This window comes from Podarcis vaucheri (genome assembly GCF_965113315.1).
Source record: "Podarcis vaucheri genome assembly, chromosome: 1".
Taxonomy (NCBI): Eukaryota; Metazoa; Chordata; class Lepidosauria; order Squamata; family Lacertidae; genus Podarcis; species Podarcis vaucheri.
In genome coordinates this window covers 23,181,468-23,207,118 of record NC_138759.1, presented here as the reverse complement: position 1 = coordinate 23,207,118, position 25,651 = coordinate 23,181,468, and the positions used below count along the sequence as shown (strand labels likewise).

The window sequence follows — 25,651 nt, the reverse complement described above, 5'->3', positions numbered from 1 at the left end:
TAATAATAATAATAATAATAATAATACCCTGAGGCATAAAATCCAAATTTCATCTCCCTTACCCATAAATATAGCAATATTTTTAAAACATTAAAAATATAACAATAAATTATGTACAATTTACCGCCTTTTAACAGCACACAAAATCTTACATATATATGCCCACTCGACTGTTCTAATCTGCCAAACTGGCACTGTTGCAGACGCCTCATAATACCTGTTCAGCATTTTTAATAAAATGATCTGTTACTGGGGCAGCACCCACAATCTGGTACACCCGACTGTTGACGTCCGGCAGGTGCCTTCACTGTACTCTTTAAGGCACTTGCTAAAAACATGTGTAGGCAAGCCTATGCTGAAGGTTGACAAGTATTTTAATCTGGTTTTTCGCTTATCGTTGATTTTTTTTTTCTTTAAGGTTTTGAATGGTCGTTTTTAACTGAAGATTTCACTGTTTAATTATTTTTGGAAACAGCTTTAGAGGTTTCTGTTACAATCAAACAGTACATACATTTTGTGGAAAAAAATAAATAAGTAAATTCAGCTCCTGAGCTGGTGAACTTACACAGCCTACCTCATAATGTGTACGGCTGCTGCCGCTGATGGCCAGGGCCAGCCAAATATATTTTTCTGCCTGAGGCAAAGGACAAGACATCTGTTCCCTGTTGCATGTACAGAAGCTGACTTCAATGCTGATGACACCACAACTTGTCCACTACACTAAGCTAGCTTAAGAGGCAACGGGCAGACTATGCCGTTTGAGGCAGACACCACACACTGCCTCATAGTAAGAAGAAGAAGAAGAAGAAGAAGAAGAAGAAGAAGAAGAAGAGTTTGGATTTGATATCCCGCCTTTCACTCCCCTTCAGGAGTCTCAAAGCGGCTAACAATCTCCTTTCCCTTCCTCCCCCACAACAAACACTCTGTGAGGTGAGTGGGGCTGAGAGACTTCAGAGAAGTGTGACTGGCCCAAGGTCACCCAGCAGCTGCATGTGGAGGAGCGGAGACGCAAACCCGGTTACCCAGATTACGTGACTACCGCTCTTAACCACTACACCACACTGGCTCCACACTGTTAGAATACTGAAATACTGTGTCCAGTTCTGAGCACCGCAGTTTAAGAAGGATATTAACAATCTGGAACATGTGCAGAAGAGGACAACCAAGATGACCAAGAGTCTGGAAATCAAACCTATATGAGGAATGGTTGAAGGAACTGCGTATGTTCAGCCTGGAAAAGAGGAGACTAAGAGGAGATATGCTAGGCATCTTCAAATATCTTAAGGGCTGTCACATGGAAGAAGGAGCATGCTTGTTTTTTCCTGCTCTTGAGGGTAGGACTCAAGGCAATGGCTTCAAGTTACAAGAAAGGAGATTCCGACTAAATATTTGGAAAAACTTTATGACAGTCAGAGCTGTTTGGCAGTGGAACAGACTTCCTCGAGAGGCGGTGGACTCTCCTTCCTTGAAGGTTTTTAAGCAGAAGCTGGACAGCCATCTGTCATAGATGCTTTAGCTGAGATTCCCGCATTTCAGGGGGTTGGACTAGATGACTCTTGGGTCCCTTCCAACTCTAGATTCTATGATTCTAAAGCAACAACAGCATGTGTCCAGGCATATGCGTCCAGTCTGGCAGGTAGTTTTTCCTCAAGATCTGCTACTGATATTGTGGTGATGTCTGCACCGCATCCTGTGACTGCGATTCTCATTTTTCAGTACACCATTTCCTAGACATTTTCTCTCTCCCATGTGAAAACTTGTACCTAATGAGACACAAACCTCCTTGCAGTTTGTCCGGACAGAAGTCGCCCCACCTTCCTGGCCATTCTTCTCTTTCCATTGCTGGAACTTGTCTCAAAGTCCCATTGTGTACATGCCATGCAACCTCTTTGACCCCTGCATCCATTCCCTTTTAGCAAAAATCTCAGTCTGATGACTTAACTGTCCCTTTCCCCAAACCCTTTTATATGGAGCTGTCTTAAATGCATCAGATAACATATGGAGGTGCAGGTGAAACCAGGTAAACACTGTATAAGGGAACCACACTTGCAATTCTGCATAGAACAAATACTTGAATCTGCGAAAGACACCAGCGATCTGTGTCAGTGTAACAGCCATGAAGGTGCTTGGTAGGGAAGAGTCAATTGAGATCCTAGAGGAAGGAGCTGGAGTTTGTTCTTCGGCCTGCTACTGTATTTCTGGGCTCTTGTTACCCTGTATAACACAAATTAAATTCATGTGTATGTGAGTGCTATTTTTCTAGAAAAAGAGGTGCTGGAACTCACCTTGAACACCTCCCTCGCTCTCTTAGAATGCCAATGGCACCCACCTGAGAGGTGTCAGAACTGAGTCCCGGCTGAAAGAAAAGCTCTGTGTATGGTTAGCTGGAAAGGGAACAGGGAACCATTCTTATATGTCTGGTTTTACAGTGGTACCTCTAGATGCGAATGGGATCCGTTCCAGAGTCCCATTCGCATCTAGAAGCAAACATAAACCGTGTCCACAAATCTGCGCGTGCGCGGGTCACGTTTCGGCGCTTCTGCGCATGCACGTGATGTCATTTTGAGCGTCTGCGCAAGTGGTGAAACCCGGAAGTAACACGCTCCCTTACTTCCGAGTTGCTGCGGAGCGCAACTCGAACGTGCTCATCCCGAGGTATGACTGTATTTGTTTTAAATGTCTTATTTTATTTATCTGGAAGATTTCTATAACTTGCCACTTACTGGGATAAAAGTGGTGAATGGAAAACTAAAGCGACAACAGACAACTAGAATAACCCACCCAATATTAGGGAAAAAAACAGTTAAACAGAAAAATATTAAACAAATACTAGGCCTGGGCGATAGAAGGAGCAGACTGTGATGCCAGTTTCACACAGTTCCTTCCTCTAGTGGGCGCTGCTAGCAGAGGGACTCAGGAGCAGAGGTGGTTTCAAGGGAGGGAGAAACAAGCTGTATTGGTGAGGTGCCAATACAGCTTGTTCCTCCCTCTCCATCTTTGAACTGCTCAACTGAGGAGTGTGCAGTTGTTGCCCTTACCTCAGTTGAGCAATTAAAGGAGCCCCTAGCCTGGCACTGGGACACGGGTGGTGCTGTGGTCTAAACCACAGAGCCTAGGGCTTGCTGATCGGAAGGTTGGCGGTTCGAATCCCCGCGACAGGGTGAGCTCCCGTTGCTCAGTCCCAGCTCCTGCCCACCTAGCAGTTCAAAAGCATGTCAAGTGCAAGTAGATAAGTAGGTACTACTTCGTAGGGAAGGTAAACTGCGTTTCCGTGCGCTGCTCTGGTTCGCCAGAAGCGGCTTAGTCATGCTGGCCACATGACCCGGAAGTTGTCTGCGGAGAAACGCCGGCTCCCTTGGCCTATAGAGCGAGATGAACGCCACAACCCCAGAGTCGTCCACGACTGGACCAAATGGTCAGGGGTACCTTTACCTTTAGCTTTAGTCTGGCACTGGCTCCCACAAGCCGGTGGTGGGGTGGGGGCTCTGTGAAACTGCTCAGCTGAGGGGAGCACAGTTGCCACGCCCCACAGCAAACAGATAAGGAGTCCCGATGCTCCCACATGAGGGGCTGTCTCAGCTGTGGGGGAAGACCTTCCCTCTCCCCAGCTGAGCAGGGCAAACAAGCCACATTGTCCCAGCCTGCAAGCCTGGGTGAAACTGCTTCAGCTCAAGAGGTGTCAGCTGGGACTGTCTCACCCAGTGTATCGCAGACAGAGGCCAATGCATCTTGTTTCTTCAGCATCGCGGTTAATCGCCAAACCGCAATGTTTGGCTGGCGATACACCACGATGTTGAAAAGCTGATATTTCCCAGTCCTAATGAATACAAAGAAATATCAACCAATATCAACTCCTTCTCCTTCTGACACAACTCCCCATTCAGCTTGCACCCAGGACTCAACTCGGAGCCCCAAACAAGCTCACAGCTCTCCCACAAACATTGCACAAAGAGGAGGCTTTCTGGAAACTGCTGACACCGCCCTAGTTGTTCAATCCAGGCTTGCTTTTTATAGGCAGGTGGATAATGCACCCTCCAGCTACACACAGCTGTGTCAGCAGTCGGCTGCATTGTCCACAATAAGTTCCAGGTACAGGTTTGATGAGGAAGAGATACCCATCTACCCACAGTTCCTTCTACAACCTCTTCCTCTCCTCTAGCAGCTATGAGGATTGCCTAGCAGCTACATCCTTCAGGCTGCAGATCCTAAACTTGCCACTAGCTACGCCTGATCCGCTGCAATGGGACTCAAGCTGTTTGCAAACAAGGAAGTGGCCCCTTGCTGAATTAGAGCAATGTTTGGAGTGGCTGACCGCAAAGTCTGCAAGCAAGAATTGTCTAATTTTCTCTGTGGACTCAAGAGAGGCTGTCCATGTGTTAAAACAAATGGCTCAGCTCTTTGGGGGGCTGAACTGTTTTGTACAGTTATGGTTTCAGCGAAAGGAAATGCGTTCACCTTAACCCCTCGTGAGTTTTGTTCCTCCTAATCCCCAGAGGAGCCAGACAGGGAGAGGTTGCCCCAGGACAACTGAAAAATAAAGCTGAACTGAAAAATAAAAAAGAGTGGCAGTTTAGACACACCCTAACTGTACTGCTGGTTTATCAGGAGCTCTCTGTATTGGAACCTGTTGTTTGCACTAACCTTACAAGGAAAACAATGTTATCAAATAAATGGCATGCCAATATAGTCTCTGAAAAAAGGAACAAGTTAGAAGACTTAATGCACATAGGTCTCCCACAGGGGGAACTGCACTGGCTGCTAGGTTGCCACCAAACTAACTTTAAAGTTTTGTTGTTAGCCTGTAAAGCCATATACACAACCCCAAACTATCACACCCAGCAGAGCCTTCTTTCGTTTAGGCCTGTCTGGAATGAAACTACTTGATGAATAGAGGGGTTAAATCCTGCTGCTTTACCGGCAGGCACCTGTTCCCTGTTCACCTGATTGACAAGGGGGAAATAATTCAGGGGAAATAGCCTCACAGAACAAATTGGACTCCCCGGTTGTGTTAAAAGCATATTTCTTAGCCCAGGCCTTCCACAGTCATTAGAACTACTGACTGGACAGGGACATTACTAAAGGTAATCTTGGACATCTAAATTGCTCTCAGGGCTGAGGGAAGAAGAATGGCGGGTTCCTGGCTTTCCTCTCAGACTTCATTCAACAGAGATCAGTTCCTTCTAAGCAAAGAAGAAACACCAAAGCAAATATATTGGATTAACTGTGGTTTCTTTAACTGTGCATGAGTAACTGATATGATGTAAGGGTCCAGGATGTGGCTGAAGAAATTCCGTGTAATTTTCCACTTTGGGACATGAAAAGAGGCCTATTAAGATGGCAACAGGCTGATTTCTATTGCATAATGCCTGAGAATCATCTAACAAAATCTCTCTTCCCCACCCCACCCCAGAAAGAAGATTGTACAGTTTAATGACTATGGATTAATTCTGAGAACTATCAGAGGTTTGGGGCCAGGACTAAACAGAGGGGAACAATCCGAAATAAACAATATCATCCTTCTGTGATGTGCAGCAATAATAAAAGCAGGTGTGTATGGCAGGGGGAGATGCATAGAAGCATAGTTTTCCTATTTGAGGTTCTCTGATTCCTTTTCCTGCATCCAGCTTTTTTAAAAAAACCAACACTTTTAACAGAGAAATTTTATGTCTTCGGTTGCTGAAAACTGTGGAAGGAGAGAGTGCTGTTGGGCTCAGGTCTTGCTCGAAGGTTTCACACATCATCAGTTATGCGACCCCCGAGTCAAGGAGATAAGTAACTTTACAACATTTAGAAGACACCTGTAGGCAGCCCTGTATAGTTTTTTATAAATTGATTAATGTTTTATTATGTGTTCATCTATGTTGGAAGCCACCCCGAGTGGCTGGGGCAACCCTGTCAGATGGGTGGGGTAGAATAAGAATAAGAATAGAATAGAATAGAATAGGACATTCCTACTTTCATTGCAGAAATGTTGGAGGGTGTGGGATGCCCACTGTTCTCAGAGTGACCAACGAGATGCCCATGGACCTGAGAACATCACTCTGCCCACCTGTGCTTTCCAGCAACTGCGATTCAGAGACATTCTTCCTCCTGACAGGCAGCAGGCAAAGAGCGGTAGACTTGTAATCTGGTGAACCGGGTTCGCTTCCCCGCTCCTCCACATGCAGCTGCTGGGTGACCTTGGGCTAGTCACACTTCTCTGAAGTTTCTCAGCCTCACTCACCTCAGAATGTTTGTTGTGGGGAAGGAAGGGAAAGGAGATTGTTAGCCGCTTTGAGACTCCTTTGGGTAGTGATAAAGCAGGATATCAAATCCAAACTCCTCCTCCTCCTCCTCCTCCTCTTCTTCTTCTTCTTTCCTTTTTAACCAGGCCTTTTGTTGACCTGATTGACACCCTTTTAAAATGTGGCTCTTTTTTGGGGTGGGTGGGTGTGTTATTGAGTTTTTGTTTTTATTTTATATATTGGGATGCTTTCTGTGAACCGCCCTGAGATATCCGGGTATAGGGCGGTATATAAATTAAATTAAATTAAAATCTATTAGCCCTTGGTAGCCTTATTCTCAACGAATCTGTCAAATCCTCTTTTGAAGCCATCATAACTTCTTCTTTTAGCAAATTCCATAGCTCTTTGGCCTTGTGAACAAATATAGGTGCGTCTTGTGGTCTGGTGCGTCTTATAGAGTGAAAAATACGGCACTTTATTTCCTGAACCTTCCAACATTCAGCATCATTGAATGTCCACAATTTCGAGTATTATTAGAGGGAGAAAAACCTTTCTCAGTCCACTTTCCCTGCACCATGCAGAATTTTACACATCTCTACCATGTCTCCTCTGACTTGCTTTTAAGAAGCTCCCAGTGCTGCAGCCTTCCTCCTAGGAGAATTACTCGCTGATCCTTTCAGTTGCCCTTTTCTGAACCTCTTCCAGCTCTGCGGCATCCTTTCCTAGGTGAGGCGACCAGAGCTGTACACAGTGTCCCAAGTGTGGTTGCGCCATAGATTTGTATATAACCGCTTTATGATTTCAGCAGTTTTACTTTTCAGTTCCTTCTCTAATGACTCCTAGCTTGGAATTTGTCCCTTTCGCAGCTTACTGCACCTTGGGTCAACATCTCCGTCGGGCTCAGCCTTTTCCCCATATCAGCGAAACCCGAGGCATGGGAAGCAGCTGTGTTGCTGATTGCACCCACATGTCCCTAACTCCACATGCTGGTTTATCAATCACTGAAATAAAATTGAAGCAGGCATCTGCAGCTAGGTGGAACGGCAATACAGCCATACCTTGGTTCTCGAACGCCTTGTGACTTGAATGTTTTGGCTCCTGGACGCTGCAAACCTGGAATTGAGTGTTCCGGTTTGTGAACGTTTTTCGGAAGCCAAACGTCTGACTCTGATTGAGTGCAGGCAGCTCCTGCCGCAAATCGGAAGTTGCGCCTTGGTTTCCGAACGTTTTCGGAAGTCGAACGGACTTCTGGAATGGATTCCATTTGAGAACCAAGATACGACTGTATCTATATGCATAAACTAGTCAAGCCAAGAAACAATACAATCCACATTTCAACAGAATGCAGGATAAAAACACAGGATAAAAAAATGGAAATAAGTAAAACAAAACAGCAAAACAATACCCCTGTGCCACAGTCACATTTAAAAGGCTGTATCATATTTATCAGCCAAAGGCCAGTTTGAAGAGGAACATTTTTGCCAAGCGCCTAAAATATATATAACGAAAGCGCCAGGCGAACCACCCTAGGGGGTCATTCCACAAATGAGGAGTCACTACAGAGATTTCATGGTCTCATGTTATCACCCTTCAGATGTTATGTGGAGGAGGCACACAAAAAAAGGGCCTCAAATGATGAATGCAGAGTCTGGGACGCTTTATATGGTTTGTTTTATGGTTGGCGTCAGGTGTCAAAATGTCTTGATGCTGGATTTGGAACATTATTCCACTAAACTTAGAGAAAAGGCCTGACCAGAAACCTCAACTCTAAGGTTGTATCACAAATCTTTTAAAAAGATGCCACAAGCTCTTTAGGCCTCGTTAACCAACCTTGGCTCTCGTCAAGGTAATGTGCGCCATCTAGTGGGCTTCAGCGGAACTGGGAGAACAGGAGGGGAAACCTTCAGGGAGGTGGTTGGTGCCTTTGCTGCCTGAATGGCTTTCAGTGAGCACAGCAGATTTCTCTAGCTCTCACATAATGTTGCATGCAGAAAGACCGTGTGACACCTCAGTTTCATAGGAGAAGGCCTTTTTGTTATTATGGTGTGGGGGGGGTGAGGGCCCCTCAACAGATTTTGAAATACTAGGGACTTTACTTTCCAGCATTGTCTCTGGTGTTGCTTTTGTTAAGCATGGAAATTTAAGGATGCAAATGAGGCCCAGTGGAGGCTGTAGTTTTCTTTATCCTATATGGTTTATTTACACATATATTTACAAGCTGAGCCTAAATCTTAGCCTGAGAGGGTCTGGCTGCTTCAACTGCTTAAACAGACCCTAGCATTACATTGGTACCTCAGGTTACATACGCTTCAAGTTACATACGCTTCAGGTTACAGACTCTGCTAACTCAGAAATAGTACCTCGGGTTAAGAACTTTGCTTCAGGATGAGAACAGAAATTGTGCTCCGGTGGCACAGCAGCAGCAGGAGGCCCCATTAGCTAAAGTGGTGCTTCAGGTTAAGAACAGTTTCAGGTTAAGAACAGACCTCCAGAATGAATTAAGTACTTAACCTGAGGTACCACTGTATTCTCAAACCTTGCTCCTTGCTCTTTGCCCCCACTCCTCCCTCCCTTTCACTCCTCTCTCAGGAGTCACACATGACTCCAACGCACTCTGGGCGCAAGGGGGCAGAGCAAGTGGCAGAGAACAAAGGCATTGCGCAGCCAACCCCTACCGCCACTGGGGCGACCCCAGCCCTCAGAGGAGGCTGTTGCGCCCTTCGGGCACTCCGCTCCCCAGATCCCAGCCTTTCAAGGCTGCTCAGTGTGGGGACGCGACGTAAACGAAAGTCACTTAGCTCGGTTGCTTTGCTTGTGTTTTGAAAGACACTCGCTGCTGCAGGGCACCTGTTTGGGTGTGTTGTGTTTTCCTGTGGAAATTTCCGCTTCCAAGTTCGCCCCCGCCCCACAAATCCAGTGGGATGGAGTCAGGCTTCGCCCCCCCCTCCCCATGGCTCCCAGCCGCTGTTCAGGATGGTAGTGTTGGGAGGCGGGTGTGCAGTGCTCTCAGAGCCAAGCGCTGACACCGGGGAAGCGGCGCACCCACCTCCCAGCTGGCCGGCCATTTTGCCACCCCCCTCACTGATGACACCCAGGGCGGCCTGCACCCCCCGCACCCCCGCCTTCCTATGCCACTGGAGTCACAACCCATTGCTTCCTAACTCTGTTACTTAACTCAGAATTGCAGTCCCTGAACTCTTGGCTTTATCTCTGGGGTCAAAGGGGCCCCGCCTCTTTTCCTTCTACAGTGAATTCCTTTGATGCATTGTTGTGCAAAACACCTCATTACCCCACAGGCTAACCCCTCCAAGGTAATTAAAGGTAAAGGGACCCCTGACCATTAAGTCCAGTCGTGGCTGAATCTGGGGTTGCGGCACTCATCTTGCTTTATTGGCCGAGGGAGCCGACGTACAGCTTGAGGGTCATGTGGCCAGCATGACTAAGCCGCTTCTGGCGAACCAGAGCAGCGCACGGAAACGCCGTTTACCTTCCTGCTGGAGCGGTACCTATTTATCTACTTGTACTTTGACGTGCTTTCGAACTGCTAGGTTGGCAGGAGCAGGGACTGAGCAATGGGAGCTCACCCCGTCGCGGGGATTCAAACCTCTGACCTTCTGATCTGCAAGTCCTAGGCTCTGTGGTTTAACCTACAGCGCCACCCGCGTCCCTCCAAGGTAATTAGACTGAGTTAATTAGCAGCAGCTTGGCCTAATTAGCCCTTAACACATGCTAATTTCAGAGGGTTTAAAAGCAGTCTAATACACATCTTAAAACACACAGGTCCGGCATCCCGTTTTAAAATACAAGCTCTAATTAAATCCTAACGTTTACTAAACCCAGGCATTAAGCGCCCACAAACCTATAACAATAAGAAGTAATGCTTTTCTTATGTAGTGGGGGGGGGGGGGAAAGCAGGGGCAAGGAACTAGATCCAGTCAAGAGGGCCAGATTCAGAACTGGCCCACTCTCCTTGGGCGGGTGGTGGGGCATCACACGAGATCAGACAATTCAAATTTAAGCCTGTGGCTGCAATGGAAGACCCAAGAGCACACTCTACCTCTTCCTTTGCTGCTTGCCGTCAGCACTTTTCGAATTTGGCACCTTTTTCTATTGCCATGCCACCTGACAGCAGTTGACAGACAGGTGGGAGTGACTGGGCTAAGCCGCATTGTGAGTCAAATGGGGAAGCCTGCAGGTGTAGTTAGGCTGACATAATGAGGTCTGTAAGCTCAATTAGGCTGGAGGTTCCCCTGCAGTGGGAAATTGGCAAGGAGTTTTGGTTGCTTATGTATTTCATAAAATTTAATGCACAGCTTCATTTTCTGTTCTTTTTTTAAAACCACCTCAAACACTTTACACAAAAGATAAAACAATAAAATTGTGTGTGATGTTGCAGTCCTTTGGTTGGTAATTTTTCGAGCCAGTTGCTCAAATTGTGATATATGAGCTGGGCTGGGCTCGCTTGGTATGTGGTTCAGGTGCTGAGTTTTGGGTCAAGTGCTGCTTGCTGTTTTTGCATTGTAAGAGTAAGTTTTGGTGAATCAGGATTTTTTTAAAAAAATATATTCATGGCGCCCAGCACATGCTGTTGCAAGCAGGCAAACTGTTGTTGTTGTTGTTGTATTTTTATTAACAATTTTCTTGATTTGCAGAAGTATGTGTAATGCCTCTCTCTTGTATTTTTTCTTTGTGGCCTGATCGTAACTTGGCGGTTTGGTGCTGTTGTGAACCACTCGGTAGGTATTTAAAACTGAAAGCTTTCGAATGGTCTCCCACCCTCCTACTCAGTACTGTACAAAAACAGAAGCTACTTTTCCTTCTACATTATGGGATGGGGTGGTAGAGAGTGACTTAAGCCCGTGGTGACTGATCTTGCTCAGGAACGTGTATGTGTATGTATGTGTGCTTGGTTAGAGAGCGAGTCTGCCTCAATGAAGCACTAAGGACACTTTTCTTCTCTCAAACTAATGCATTACAGTGAAGTGAGGCTACGGCTGCTTTCCCTTCCAGCCTTCCGCTCCTACCCTGCAAATGGCAGCATTCAAACAGAACCCGGAAATGGGGCTCTGCATTACTAACTCTTTACCCCATTCCTGGGATGGGAGAATGGGGTGGAGGAACTTAAGACATTTTATTCTGTTTATTTATCTGTACGTCTTGGCGAGCAACGGTCCTGGTCTTTGCCTGCAGCAGCCTTAATTGCTATTCGGGGGGGGGGTAATGTTAAGAACAAAAAACCATACAACAAACTATTGCCCCTCACCCTGCTCTTTCCAGACTTTCTCCTTGGGTGGTTGACAAAAGTGCGGGGGGGGACCCCAAGGTGGCAACTTCAAAGTGCCTGGATTTGTTTTCCAGCTGCTGCCTTTGCAATACGACATAGCTGTCAACTGTCCCGTGTTTGGCAGGAAACTCCCTTATCCAAGCGCCGTGTCCCGCTGCTGTCCCTTATTGATGATGTCCCTTCAATTTCCCAGGTTTCATGCTCGCCTGGCTTGGGAGGGAAGCAGCGGCTTGGGGTCCTCCGCCTTGAGAGAGGCGCCGCATCTCCGTCTCTCCCCTTTCCCCCCTCAGGGGCGCATTGTGAGGAGACTGATGGCGGTGGGCGGGCAGGCAGCCCCTCTCTTGCGAGACTTCCGCCGTGCTGCCAGGGGAAGCAGGAGACAGCAGGGGCGGTGGCGGCTGAGGAAGCGGCCTGAGCGAGGAGGAAGAGGAGGGGATGGGGAGGGACGCAGAAGGGCGGCGCTTCAGCAGCCACGGCGGCGCTGCAACCACCTCATGCTGGGCTCGCGGGCGGCATGGGTGAGAGTCTCTCTCCCTCCCTCCCTCTTGGGCGGAGAAGGGCCGATGGAACTCCTCGCGCCAGGACGGCAGCCCAGACATGCTGCTTAGCATACCCTCCAATCAGTGCAGCATCTTAATGTAGTGATTTCCCCCTCTGCATCCCTTTCATAACTCTATTTTTATAAGTCATTTGTCCATCCATAGTTCAAATTTTTACTACAAGTTTTCTGTCAATCCTACCAATGTATAAATAAAAAAAAAGCTCATACCAAGAACTAACTTAGTTGGTCTTTAAGGTGCTACTGGAAGGAATTTTTTTATTTTGACTATGGCAGACCAACACGGCTACCTATCTATAACTGCTATCAAAGTATGTAACTCTTTACAATAGCTTTTCAAATACATTATAAACTTTCCCCATTCTTTATTAAAGAGGTCCTCTTCCTGGTTTCTATTTCTGCTTGTAAGCTTTGCCATCTCGACGTCGTTCATCAGTTTTGTCTGACCCTCTTCTTTGGTCGGAGTTGTAGACCCTTAGGATCATTTAGTCCAACCCCCTGCAAAACACAGTCAGTGGCAGCCAAAGCAGCATGGCTCCATCAGTGCCGGATTTCTGTATAAACTAAGCAAAATCCCTTATTTTGGCTGCTGATCCCTTATTTTCGAGGCTGCTGGTCCCTTATTTTCAAATCTGTAAGCTGACACCTATGCAATACGAAGCTAACACACCTGGGAGCGGGGGGGGGGGGAAGGGTGTCGAAAACATCCCGGAAGACACGGTGCGCAAACCAAAGGAGCCGCGCCCCTTTGGCGGCGCCTCCGCAGCCCGTAAAAGCGGGAATCATCGGCCAGGCAATTCAACCCTCCTCACGTGACTGCAGCCATGTCGCGCGGCACCGGAAGCAGAGCTCGGAGGAGGCGGGCCCTGGAAGGGCGGCGGAAGGGGTGGGCTCTGAGAGCGGCTCGGCAGGAGAGGCGGCGGGGTGAGGAGGGTCGGGCCGCCCGCGCGCTCTCCTCCTGGCTGTTCGTTCCCGTGTTTTCCGGCGGCGGAAGGTAAGGGCGAGGGAGGCTGAGGCGGGGAGGGGCCGGGGCTCTAGGCGGCTGCCCTGTCCCTCCCCGGCGCGCTTTGCACCGGCTCAGGGACACGCTCGCAGCCGCTGGCGGGGCAGCTCGGTCCGTAGAGCGGGAGGCTCCGAACCTCAGGCTGGCGGGTTCGAGCCCCACGTTGGGCAAAAGGGCATTGCCAGGGGGTTGAGCTGGATGACCCCCGGGGTCCCCTTCCTATCCCACGAGCCTGACGAGGAAGACGGAGCGCAGCCCTGTCTCGAATTCAGTCTGAGAGCACGGGCGTAGCCAAGGGGCACATGCCCCCCCCCCTCCGTGAACAAAAATCAATACAAATCTGAGGTTCTGTTTCCCTCCCCCCACAACAAAAGCCTGCCCCCCTTCCTAACAGAAATCCCATTCCTGAGAGAGAGAAAGAGGCCACTTTGCTTACATTTGCTTTGAAGTTCCCTACTGGAAGCTCCTTACCCCCATTGCAAATTGGGGGGGGGGGGTCGAGGACGACGACACATGCACACCCTCCCTCTGTTTAGAAGCAGTTTTGCTTGAGTAAGTAAATTCCCATCCTGCCTTTCTCCCACAGGAGCCCAGGGTAGTGAACGCATAAGCAGCTAAACAAACAAAACATCCAAAAGGTTGCATTGTACGTGCCCAGAGGAACTCTTATTTATATCTCAGTCCATGTCCATGCTGGGTTTTAGGTCAGATTTAAGTTCTGAGGAGTTATGGGGAAGAGGAAGGGAGCCCTTGGAAAAGGTTTAGGAGGAAGAATGGGGATGAGGTACTGTCAGCCTTTTGAGGAAGGCAAAAGTGGGAGAAGTAACTCTCTAGGGTTGGGGGAGGAATAGTGACGCGCAGACCGTTCCTCCTCTTAATGCTTGGGTTGCATTGTGTTTGTGGTTAGCGATTTAAAAACAAAACTATTGTAATTGGGTATTGAATAAGCCATGAGCTTTCTGTGCAGTAGAAATGGGTGTGGGAATATGAATAATGTTAGGCAGTTAGGTTACATTGAGGAAAGTGAGGGTAGATTACTATCTCACTTTAGGAAGTAGAATCATTTGCTTGGGTTAAACTGAATTTTTTTTTATAGGTTTGAGAAGCTGTCTGACAGATAAGATAAAGATGCTACTATATCAAATATAGCTCTAGTTCTTTAGATAAGTATTAGTCTTTTCTTCTTCAGTGAGCGTTCATATGGAAAGGCTACTTCAAAATAGGTAGGTTGAAGAATGTGGCTGCTATGGCACTATTACAGAATGCAGTTGCTGTTGATCTGATGGGTAGAGGGGGCACATAATTTTGGTAAAGTGATACGTTTTATTGTACTAGTGTCAGTGGGCAAGGTGAAAAGCAAACTTTTTATCATAGACGGCTCAGTCTTTTGCTTATTACGTGAGGCTTTAAGCTTTATTGAAAGAATGCAGGTGCACATGTAATAAAAGTACAGTAAAGGACTGCCAAGGACCCATAACTGATTCTGTCATGAATAAATGGTATTGGTTAGGGTAGTGTCAGCTGCAGAACAACGAAAGTAAAACCAGGATAATTAAGAATGTCATGATGTTTCTTCTTGCCTTTCTTTTCTGCATTCTAAAATTCCTTTGACTCCTGGTGTTGATGATGACACCAGTATTATAACTTGTTGAACAATATTCTCATTAGTCCACTTTAGGAGACAAAATGATCTGTAGGTGTACCCAATTGGGGCAGGAGTTTGTTAAAAAGGTGAGCATCCTAATGGTATTGCCCAGGGACAAACTGCTCAAGGGATAGATATCCTGTAAAGTCCCTGCAGTGCTGGCCTAACATGTTTGCTTTGTGTTGTGTTGGTGAAATGAGCAGTGTGCTGCCTCCTAAGCATTTGCTTTCCATTGGAAACGGCTCGAGTTGTAAGATTATGCTATGTATTTATGATATTGTAAATGTGCCAGTAGTTGCAGGGCTGACACTGACCCTTTCCCCCAGTACAGAAGTGGGGAGAAGACAATTTTCCACTTGTAGACAGCTGGCCAATTTTCAGTCAACTTCCTGCTGCTCATGGTTGTTAGGGTTCTTGGGTCTAATCCAGCAAAGTACTTACAGTCTTAAGGATGAGTGCATAGTTCAGATCACTTAATAGATTTGTCACACCTTAACTGATGAGTGATCCTGAGTATGTACTCTAAAACACTTCAGTAGAACACAGCTGAATGGATAGGTCTCAGCCATAGGTGTCCTTATGTATTTTTTAGAACTCATCTGTTACTTTTGCAACTTTTCTGTAACTGTTTTGTTACCTTTAGTACATTATATTGGGACGTGCATGGAAGGAGATTAATAAATAACAATACTAGCAAGACAAAGCTTCTAGTAGAGAAAGAAAAGTGTACCATGCAAGGACTGAATCCTGCTCACTTCAGCTTTAGTCAGTGTGGCTAAGTTGAGTTTCCAAATTTGGCTGCTGCAGTATACCATTTCTGCACTGTGATAAACAAGTTGCCACAGGTTGCACTAAATAGCATCATGCACATAAATGAATTTCTCATTGTGACCTATCTGAAATGCTGCCTTTTAAATGTGTTTCTCATTCCTATAGCAACCTTTGCAACTGAAAGATGTATTGTATGCCTAGAATTGCTACGCAGATAAAACTGGCATGACCTGCACTGCAACTTATCAGAGTGCCTGAGTTCCCGGTATATTTCCTTAATTAGTTGTGCTTCAGAATTGCCCTTGAAACAACATTTTTTGCAAAATTGTAAATGGTCTTTGCAGCTATGCAAGCATAACTGAAAGAGGCCTGATGGACAGGTTTCATAATGTGTTGTGTCCTGGGCTGGTGACTGCAGAGCAAGGATGGTCAAAGTGAACTTTCACTGGATCGTCTTGTGTTAACAGTGTTCACTTTGGTAATGAGATCCTTTAGCAGGTCTAAATAAATAAGACACATGGGAAGATAGGAATTGAGCTGTTAGTCATGCTAAGGTTAATCTTGCCCAACATTCCATTTCCAAAAGCTGCTGGCTAGATGTATTTGGGAGCTCAAAACAAGGGGGTGGTGGTGGTGGTGGTGGATCTGCTGTCTTGGTCACCCCCCGCCAATTCCATTTAGCATTCATATACTGCCTCTGTCTATAGTGGCGTCACAGCTATTTCTAATAGCCGTTGATAGATCTGCCCTCCCAAGAAATCCAGAACTAAAACAATTAAAACATATCTTCCAAAATGCTACCAGGCCTGCTTTGATTATAGCCCATATACTATCTTTAACCCTTTAAAAAGGAAGAGTTCAAAAACATTTAGTCGCAAAAAGCTGGCTGCATATTCGTGGCTCCAAGTTCATTGTGGTCATGGTTTGAAAAACAAGGTTCTAAAAAGACTTTTGGTTTTGACATTTACAAAGAATTCTCAAATATGTGAATTGACTTTATACTGTAGGCAACAGGCAACCTTTAGCGTGTTGGTAGTTGCTCAGTCCTGTTGCTTATTCCTAAAGATTTGGGGATGGCCAGTGGTTGAGGGGAAGGTTGGTTCTACATATTATTTTTCTGACTAAAATGTGCTTGTAGATCTCATGATCAGGCAGCAATGAATGATAATGACAGTCCCATGATTATTAGCTGGCAGTTGTATGTCACTTTTGTGGTGAGAGGGGATAGGTGGTGTAGATTATTGGTAAAACAAGTTCTGCAGCTTACAATTGTTAAAAGATAATTCTGTATTTCAAGTACAGATAAGTTGAAAAACTGTGTTGCTTAATGTTCTCTACTTTTCTGAGTGGTCATAACTGTGTAACTCTGCCCCTGGACTTTAGTTTCCCTTTGATAAGATGGAGCACTGAAGATCTATGGGGCCTTTGTGATATGCACATTTACAAATACAGTGGTACCTCAGTTTACGAACTTAATCCGTTCTGGAATTAAACCAAAACCGTTCTTAAACTGAGATGCACTTTCCCTAATGAGGCCTCTTGCCGCCAGTGCCCTTCCACCGTTTGGATTCCGTTCTTAGACTGAGGTAAAGTTCGCAAACCGGGACACTACTTCAGGTTTTGCAGAGTTCGTAAACTGAATCGTTCGTAAACAGGACTGTTCTTAAACCGAGGTACCGCCATATGCAAACAGACTCCTAAACTGGCAACAAGGCTGCTAATCTTGTTTCGGGATTGCCATTATACTGAAGAGCAAGAAGTGAGCTGCACTACTGAGTTTACAGTAGTTTCATTTTGGATGGAGACTTAGGGAGTTTTTGTTATTCATATTAGTTGACAAATATTATCGTTTTGCTATTCTTAGCTTGTTTTAATCAACGAGTTATTTTATGATGTATTAAATATTTCCCCCTTATAATGTCTTTGACAGGTAGGGAGCTAAGTTCTAATAATTTTCTATGGTGTGTGTGTTAATATTTTTGTGTCCCCAGCTACATTATGGAATGTCTTTCCTGCTCTGGAGGTTCAGCCATTCCCCCCACCCTTTTGTCCCCTCCCATTGGTCGATGAATACCTTTGTATACCTGCAGGTTTTTTGCTGCATTTCCTTAGATGCGGTTCTGTGTTGTGGACTGTTACCTTCCATGTTTGTGTTTTCTAATTGTGTTTTATTATGATCATGGTTTCACTTCATGTAAACCGCTTTGAGAAAGGTGTTGGCCTCAAAGGCATAGAAGTTTTAAGAGTAATAAAAATTCAGCAGACTGGATGCCAAGCGTGCTTCAGTTTTAGCAAAGCTCACAGCTCTTTCTGGATGGTATTCAACTAAGTTTTACCCCAAGTAGATTCACTGGAATTAATGAACACCACTAAGTTGGGTCAATTGATTTCAGTGAGTAAAACTAAGTTGAATACCACCGCATGTCCAAATTGGGACTTTACACAAATAGTTTCCCTGCTTCTCAGACAGGCGTGTCATTCCCCCCTCGCTCCCAAGAAAGGTCAGAAGAAACTTCCAGTCATCAAACAACTGATCATAATGGATGGTTTCCCCTTCCTCTTTCCTTCTCTGCCCCCTCAGCCAGTGACTATTTCAAGCACATGTTACAGTGGTCATTTTGCTTTTCTTGTCTGATGCAGTCCAGTTCTTTGTGTCTAGGTCAGAAGATGAAATTAAATGAGATAACCTTGCACCAGGGATATCTTCTAGCTACAATAAATCCTGCTTTTGTTGCAGGCTTAGGGACCAGCCAGAATGTCTCCCTGCTACTTGTTCCTCTTTCAGTCAAAAATGAGAAAGGAAAAGTTACAACTTGTTCTTCTTGGAGAAGGAGGTAATTGGTAGACTGTTCTTATCACAGGCATCAAACTTCATTGGTCTGTCATTTTTTCAGAAGACTGGATAAACCTGGAAGTCTAGTGTGGTATTTTGAGAATCAGAAAACAGGAGGAGGAAGCACACAGCAGAATGGAGAACAGTTTTAAACTTCCTTCTTAACAGTACTGTACATAGCCAAGAAAACAGATTTTTCTGGGTAACTACCAGCCTAAAACCATTAAGGTTCAAAGCACTAGCTCAGTAGCCTGTTTCTTCTACATGTCAGCAGCCATGATCAGGCACTTAGGCGTGGAAAGACTGGTGAGAACCACACGCTACAAAGATAGAGTTGCTGTGGTTTTTGTGATTGCAATGATTCAATGAAGTGATGAAAGATTTGCCCTGAGGGGCTCCATGGAGCCATGTTGGCTGGATAGGAACAAGTATTGCCCTGACTTAAAAAACTGTTGATGATATTGGTAGTGTATTAATGCCAGCAGGGCCGGTGGTCAGGGATGACAGGAATTGTAGTCCAAAAACAACTGGAGATCTTCATTCACTTGTAAGCATGCCCATCAGCGTCAGGGAACCTTTTGCAGCCCAAGGACCACAGGTTTCCTTCTGGGCAACCTTTCAAGGGCCACATGCCAGTGGCGGGCAAAGCCAAAAGTAAAAGTGAGCAGAGCAAAAAAATGTAAATCTTAACTCTTGAGTGGTAAGCCAGTTTCTTTGTGCTTGCACACAAAGCCCCTCCTCTATCCAGAGCAGGGGTCTGCAACCCGTGGCTCCGGAGCCGCATGTGGCTCTTTTACACCTTTGCCGCGGCTCCGGGGTGAATACTAGCGAGGGGAGGAGGCGCATTGTGCGCCCCGACACTCCCCACTGTGGTGGGCACTGTACTGGCTGTGACGTCGCATGGGGACGGTGCGTGCGTTAGTCACACACCGTCCCGACTTCACCTTCCCGCCACATTGTAAGGGGCATGTACGCTGGTCACTGCATTGAAAGGGGGCATGTATGCTGGTCACTGTTTTGAAGGGGAGTGAAGAACACACACACACACACACACACACACAAAGGTAACTTGTAAATTTAACGTTTATTTCTATGAGGAGGAGTAATTCTGAGGGGTCAAACAAAGAAATAATAAAAAAGTGACAAAAAAGTTATTTTTATAATGACGAGTTTTGCGGCTCCCAGTTTTTTTCTTCGGAAATGGGTCCAAGTGGCTCTTTTTGTCTTAAAGGTTGCAGACCCCTGATCCAGAGAAACAAGAAGCAGTAGGAGGACACATTCCAGCCATGCCAAACACTTGAGGAGGGTGTGGCTTAGGAATACAGAGGGTATATGTGACACGGGAGACTTCCAGGGGTCAGATAATAAGGCCCTAAGGGGCATGTGGTTCCCCATCCCTGATGTACATGGATTTTTTGGAGGGGTGCATACTCTTGTCTGCAGATGTTTACTGAAAGTCATGTAAGCCAGTCTTAAATCTCATAAGTGATATTTATACAGCTTTGAGATTTATGCAACTCTCATAAAGTGACAGTTAAGGAATACAGCTGCTGTGTCTATGGTACTCTTCAAAAGGGAGCACACACTCTCGTACATGGTATTATCCGTCCCGTTCCGTCAGAGCAAGGTGCATAAGTTTAGGCTCCAAGTTCCCAGAGGAAAACCGGGGGGGGGGGATGGGAGTGGGGGGCATAGCTTTCCCCCTTGGTCTTCACATCTCTCCTAGCTCCTCCCCACTTGTGTTAACTGTCTGGGCCGGAGGGCCAGTGTCGCAACCTCTGTACACAGGCTTTTGCTTCCCACTCGGTTTTCTCAAAGGACGCCTACACCAATTCTTACTTCCTTTTCCACTCGGTAAAGAGTGAACAGTGCTACTGAAACTGTCAAGTTTGTGGTTGGCTGGTAACTCTCAGGTTTTTGGGGAGGGGCTTAGCTCAGGGGGCAGGGCATCTGCTCTACATGCAGTCGGTTCTAGGTTCAGTTCCAGCATTTCTAGGTAGGGCTTGGAGAAGTTTCTTTCTGAAACCCTGGAGAACCACTGCTGGCCAATGCCATCAGTGCTTCATATTTCTGCATGCCACCCCAATCTCTGAGTGGTGCAAGATTCCATCGTTTCCAGGCACTTACCTGGGGTTTGTGTTTTCTTTCAGAAATGAGGCACAGTGGAGACTGTGTTGTCTTTATGATATATGGTTTATGTACACATATACACAGCCTGAGCCTACGATGGAGGGGTCCGCAGCATCAGCACCCCAGGAGGGTCTTGCTTCTCCCATAGCCGCAGCCCTGGTTTTGAACAGAAACCAACCACTACTCTGCCTGTCTGGCTTACCAGCTTGCTGCTTTGCTTCTCTGCCACAATACCCTCCCTAACCTCTCTCCTCTAAACCCCGGCTTTATCTATTGAGGAAGGGGGCCACCACCCACTTACCATCTCGCATACCCAGCCCCCTTGATTAAACTGGAATGTTGGGGAATAATGTAACCTAAAATGGTGGGATAAAAACCCTGATTAATAAGTAACATTAAATTGGCTGCACTGTAGAATAAATCTTTGAAGATTGCAGCTTACATCCACTTGGGATCAGTCTTCAAAACCAACCATCTCATCATCTCTTTCACTTCTGCTGAAAATTTAACACCCTGTCTCTAGCATTTTGCACATTACATTTCCTACTGACATCTACTGGGAGATTTTTTTTTGGGGGGGGGGGAGAGCAGAAACAGCATTTGCCCAGTAACACTTCAGCTACTTAGAAAATTGTATCCTGTAACATGACAAGCTGATATTTCTTTAAGTGCTTTGATTATCTTTTTCCTTTTTTTAAGGTTCAGAGCATGGAGAATGATGAACTTCCGTCAGAGGATGGGATGGATTGGTGTGGGATTATACTTAATAGCAAGTGCGGCAGCATTTTACTATGTCTTTGAAATCAATGAGACTTACAACAGACTAGCACTGGAGCACATCCAGCAACCTCCTGAAAAACTGAGAGAAGAAACGACCTGGATGCACTCCTTAAAAACACGGCTGCTGTCCGTACCCTTTTGGCTGTGGACTATTATCTTCTTGATCCCTTATTTACAAATGTTCCTGTTCCTTTATTCCTGTACAAGAGCTGATCCCAAAACGGTGGGCTACTGTATTATTCCGATTTGCCTGGCTGTCGTTTGCAATCGTCACCAAACATTTGCGAAGGCCTCCAACCAAATTAGCAGATTGCAACTGATTGACACTTAAACCCATCTGCGTTTCCCGATGAACGCTTTTAGATAACCTGAAGGATCTTGGCTGCATCAGTTGAACATACAAATGGAATGTGAAATTCTTTTTCTCCACGTTAACTACTGAATAGAGCATCAACCTATTTTTTCAATAAGTTGACTTTGAGTATGGGTGCATTCTATTTGGTGGAATAACTGAGCTTTCTTTGAGACTCGAGGATGACATTCTTCATATTTGCCTTATAATGCAGAATTTCTACACTCCTGAAGTTTTTGTGGAGAAAACCTATTTGAAACCTTATTTCACTGTGCACCCCCCCTTTTATCTTCAAGCTTCCCTCAGGAGGAGGATCAGTGAAAACGGACTTTTCCTTTGTTATAATGTGTAAAGTTTGGAATGATCATAAACTGGCATTTAAGATATTGTGCTTTTTCCTTAAATAATGTTGCACTCAATAAAACAGGGCTTCGTTCACACACATGGCTAAAAGAAAATGAGCCCTTTGTTCATTTATTGTTTTTTTGACTTCCAGTTCAGTGTAAGTTGTTAGGCCAGTTCTTCAGAAACTAATTTTCCATATATGGGAACAAAAATGCAGCATGTGCTATATGTCAAATGTGAAGGCTGTGTGTGAGAGGGGAAAGAGACAGAGAGAGCTGCTCTCAGTTTTGCTTTAAAATGCATTTGAACTGACAATTAGTTGCTGTTCATGTGTTAGGAAATTATGGCACTCACTGCATTTCCCTCCCAGCAGCACTCAGCAATTAAAACATAGTAATTCAATGTTCATTCTATTATGAACATTGCTCTATTCAATAAAACAGCCATCAAACATTAAAACCAATATCCAAACCACAGTAATAAACCCAGAAACCAAGACCAATTTACCAAGTAGAAAATTCTCAGTATTTGCTAATACAGAAAGTAGTTTTATAATGTAAATGTTTCAACAGGAGCCGTTTATCTACATTATTTGCTCAGTGTGAGTATAGATATCTGCATGATCTAAGTCTCTTCCCCCCACCCCTTTTAGTAAAGTACCTCAGATATACCAGTTGACCTTCCAATTGCATGGCATCTGAGGGAAAATGCAGTTAACTGCAACTGAGATGATGTACTTTAGCATCCTCCTGTGGCCTCGTTTCTATCAAACCAGAGGTTATCAAACCAGACTAGCAACATTTGGTATAAATATGAGTATGTTACTAGCAACAAGTCCCAAGAGCTGTTAGCCCTGCTAAGTCCAAGCACTTTATTTGCTTGACTAATTTAATGACTGCCATAAAAGTGTTCTCTCTCTTCATGGCATGCTCCTTGCTACAAAATCACTAGTAATGGCATAATGGGGGGGGGGGGGAAGCAGTGGGGGAAAAAATCCTTTGCCTTTTTTAATTTCATGACTTCTCACAGATTAGTAGAAAGACATTTGCAACTTCCCTGTCTCCTCGCCCATTTTATATACACACACACACACACACATACATATATATATATATATATATATATATATATATATATATGCAGGTTTTGGTGTCTTCGGGTGTCTTCCCGTGTAAGAGTCGGGGTGTCTGTGCGACGTTTCGACGAGGTCTCACTCGTCATCTTCAGGCTGGTGCTTTCGGCTTCTTGTTACTGGAACAGAGCAGAATCTGGTGTTTGAGTTCCTATAAATACTGTTGAGGGGTGTGGTGTATAGCCTCCAACGTTCTGGGCAGAGAGGAAGTTCCTAGATTAGTGTGCCTCTTCTTCTTTTGTTCCTTAATTACTTGAGGGATATCTTGAGTGATTTCATGAGTGATATTCTGAATACCACTGGGTGGGTCATTAAGTGTAGATTAGTTGCTAAAGCTTTTGTGTCTTGACCTCTTGAGCTTGTGAAGAGTTTTTCTGAGAAGATGGCTGTGCTGCATTTAGTTGTGCTCTGGCTTGGCTTCGTGGTTTTCCAGCTGGAAAACCAAGGGGTCTATGAAATACCCTGCAAAGTCTGCCCAGCCACGTACATTGGACAAACAAACAGACGAATAAATGCACGTATCGCAGAACACAAGAATGCCGTCAAAAAAGAAGAAAAAACTTCCTCTCTTTTCCAACACATGAAAGAAACAGGACACGAAATTAATTTTGCAGATTCCAAATTGCTCTTTAACATGGAACATCACCACAAGAGAATAATCATGGAAGCCATCGAGATAGAGAAACACCCTCACAACATGAACAAGCGTGACGACACGTCCCGCCTGCCAGACATCTGGAAATTAGCCCTCCCCACAAAAACCGACACCAGAACCAGAGGCACACAGAACGCCGTCACCAATCAACCACACCAGACCCAAACCCAGACCCTCTCCACAGACATATTACAGACTCCATCCAGTAGCCAAACTATAGTGGCACCTCCGGATGCTGCACCCCCCTGCAATCCCTACACAGATCTGGCTGGCACAAGGCACAAAACCACAGCTCGCCCCTATACACGAAGCCAAGCCAGAGCACAACTAAATGCAGCACAGCCATCTTCTCAGAAAAACTCTTCACAAGCTCAAGAGGTCAAGACACAAAAGCTTTAGCAACTAATCTACACTTAATGACCCACCCAGTGGTATTCAGAATATCACTCATGAAATCACTCAAGATATCCCTCAAGTAATTAAGGAACAAAAGAAGAAGAGGCACACTAATCTAGGAACTTCCTCTCTGCCCAGAACGTTGGAGGCTATACACCACACCCCTCAACAGTATTTATAGGAACTCAAACACCAGATTCTGCTCTGTTCCAGTAACAAGAAGCCGAAAGCACCAGCCTGAAGATGACGAGTGAGACCTCGTCGAAACGTCGCACAGACACCCCGACTCTTACACGGGAAGACACCCGAAGACACCAAAACCTGCATTCCTGTACCCGTGAAAATCTACGAAAGCATATATATATATATATATATACACACACATACACACACTCACTCACTTACTTACTTACTTCACTGGTAAAATCGTTTTTGGCTGTCCAGGCAGATCAGTGTAGCTAGGTAGCCATTCAAGTAAGCAAGAATGAAGGGTTTTGAATTTGTGGACCTAATCATTCGCCATTTCTGTCCAACTCAATATTTTCCCCACATTTTCTACAATTTTAGGGGAAAATTAGGTTAGTATATAGAGTTTATATGCAGTGCAACTCATTGCAGTCAGAAATGTATGGCATTTTCTGGCTGGTATTTATTAGAGCGATATGTGACGCTAAGGATTTCCAAGGAAAAAAGTGTTTTATAAATTGGATTTCATGTGGACCTGATTTGGATGTAACAGGGATAATGTTTTCATTTCTGTGGACTTTGCCCTTTAATATTGCTGCTTCATACATTTCACATGAAATCAGCTCCTCTGAATAGTAGAGCAGTTAGAAAATTAAGCCTGCAGTCACTATGACAGTGTGCTTGTAAAAATTGTTCCATTAAATACAACTCCCATATGCAGCAGCCAGTTTATCACAAGCATAACTTTTAAAAGGTTCTTGCTCCATCTTTGTTATAGCACCTACATGCCAGTAATACCATCCATGAACATGGACTGTGTCAAATGAGTGCTGTTTTGTCAGGTGGGCCATCTGAATCTGTTTAATCTTGGTATTGGCTTACTGAACATGGCAGTCATACTTGTTTTATGGAACATACAGTAGTCTGGTGAGAAAATCCAGGCCCCAGCATCTAATAAACTTGGTTGCTACTTCACTGAGACATAAGAAATGCCCAATAGCCCAAATGGAAGCACTCATGCCTCTTAGAAACAAGGTGTGACTGCAAGGCAACTGGAAGCTCAGCTTTAATTTAAGCAACCTTTGCATTAACACTGACCAGTGCTACCTCTATCGTCCATTGCAGATTCTTGACAGCTTTTGTGATGGATTCGAAGACTAGTATTTGAGCTATTTATATATCACTTCTTCACTGAAGTTATTTTATTTCTACACTGAATAATACTAAGCCACCCAACCTATATAATCTGAACTGTGAGAAACACTTTGGGATGGTAGGTTAATTCTCTCCCAGAACAGATTCCCCTTATTAGCCAGGCGTCCCTGGAGCCAGGCAGGAGGAAAGCAAAGTCCACCC

The 25,651-nt window shown here is 45.2% G+C and overlaps 1 protein-coding gene and 1 long non-coding RNA gene across 2 annotated transcripts in view; both read left to right on the top strand.

Annotated features, from left to right (window-relative positions):
• Positions 1-25,651, top strand: part of LOC309539044 — a 158,029-nt gene that overhangs the window by 14,956 nt on the left and 117,422 nt on the right. The window lies entirely within an intron of this gene.
• On the top strand, positions 12,877-22,021 carry LYSET (lysosomal enzyme trafficking factor). The gene is made up of 2 exons (XM_082236191.1): positions 12,877-13,061; positions 21,149-22,021. Exons 1-2 carry the CDS (start codon positions 12,892-12,894, stop codon positions 21,558-21,560), a joined length of 582 nt encoding a protein of 193 aa, XP_082092317.1. The 5' UTR covers positions 12,877-12,891; the 3' UTR covers positions 21,561-22,021.

Coding starts and splice junctions, on each gene's coding strand:
- LYSET (XM_082236191.1), top strand. CDS start 12,892: ATGTCGCGCGGCACCGGAAGCAGAGCTCGGAGGAGGCGGGCCCTGGAA. Junction 13,062..21,148: donor GTGTTTTCCGGCGGCGGAAG/GTAAGGGCGAGG, acceptor CCTTTTTTTAAG/GTTCAGAGCATGGAGAATGA.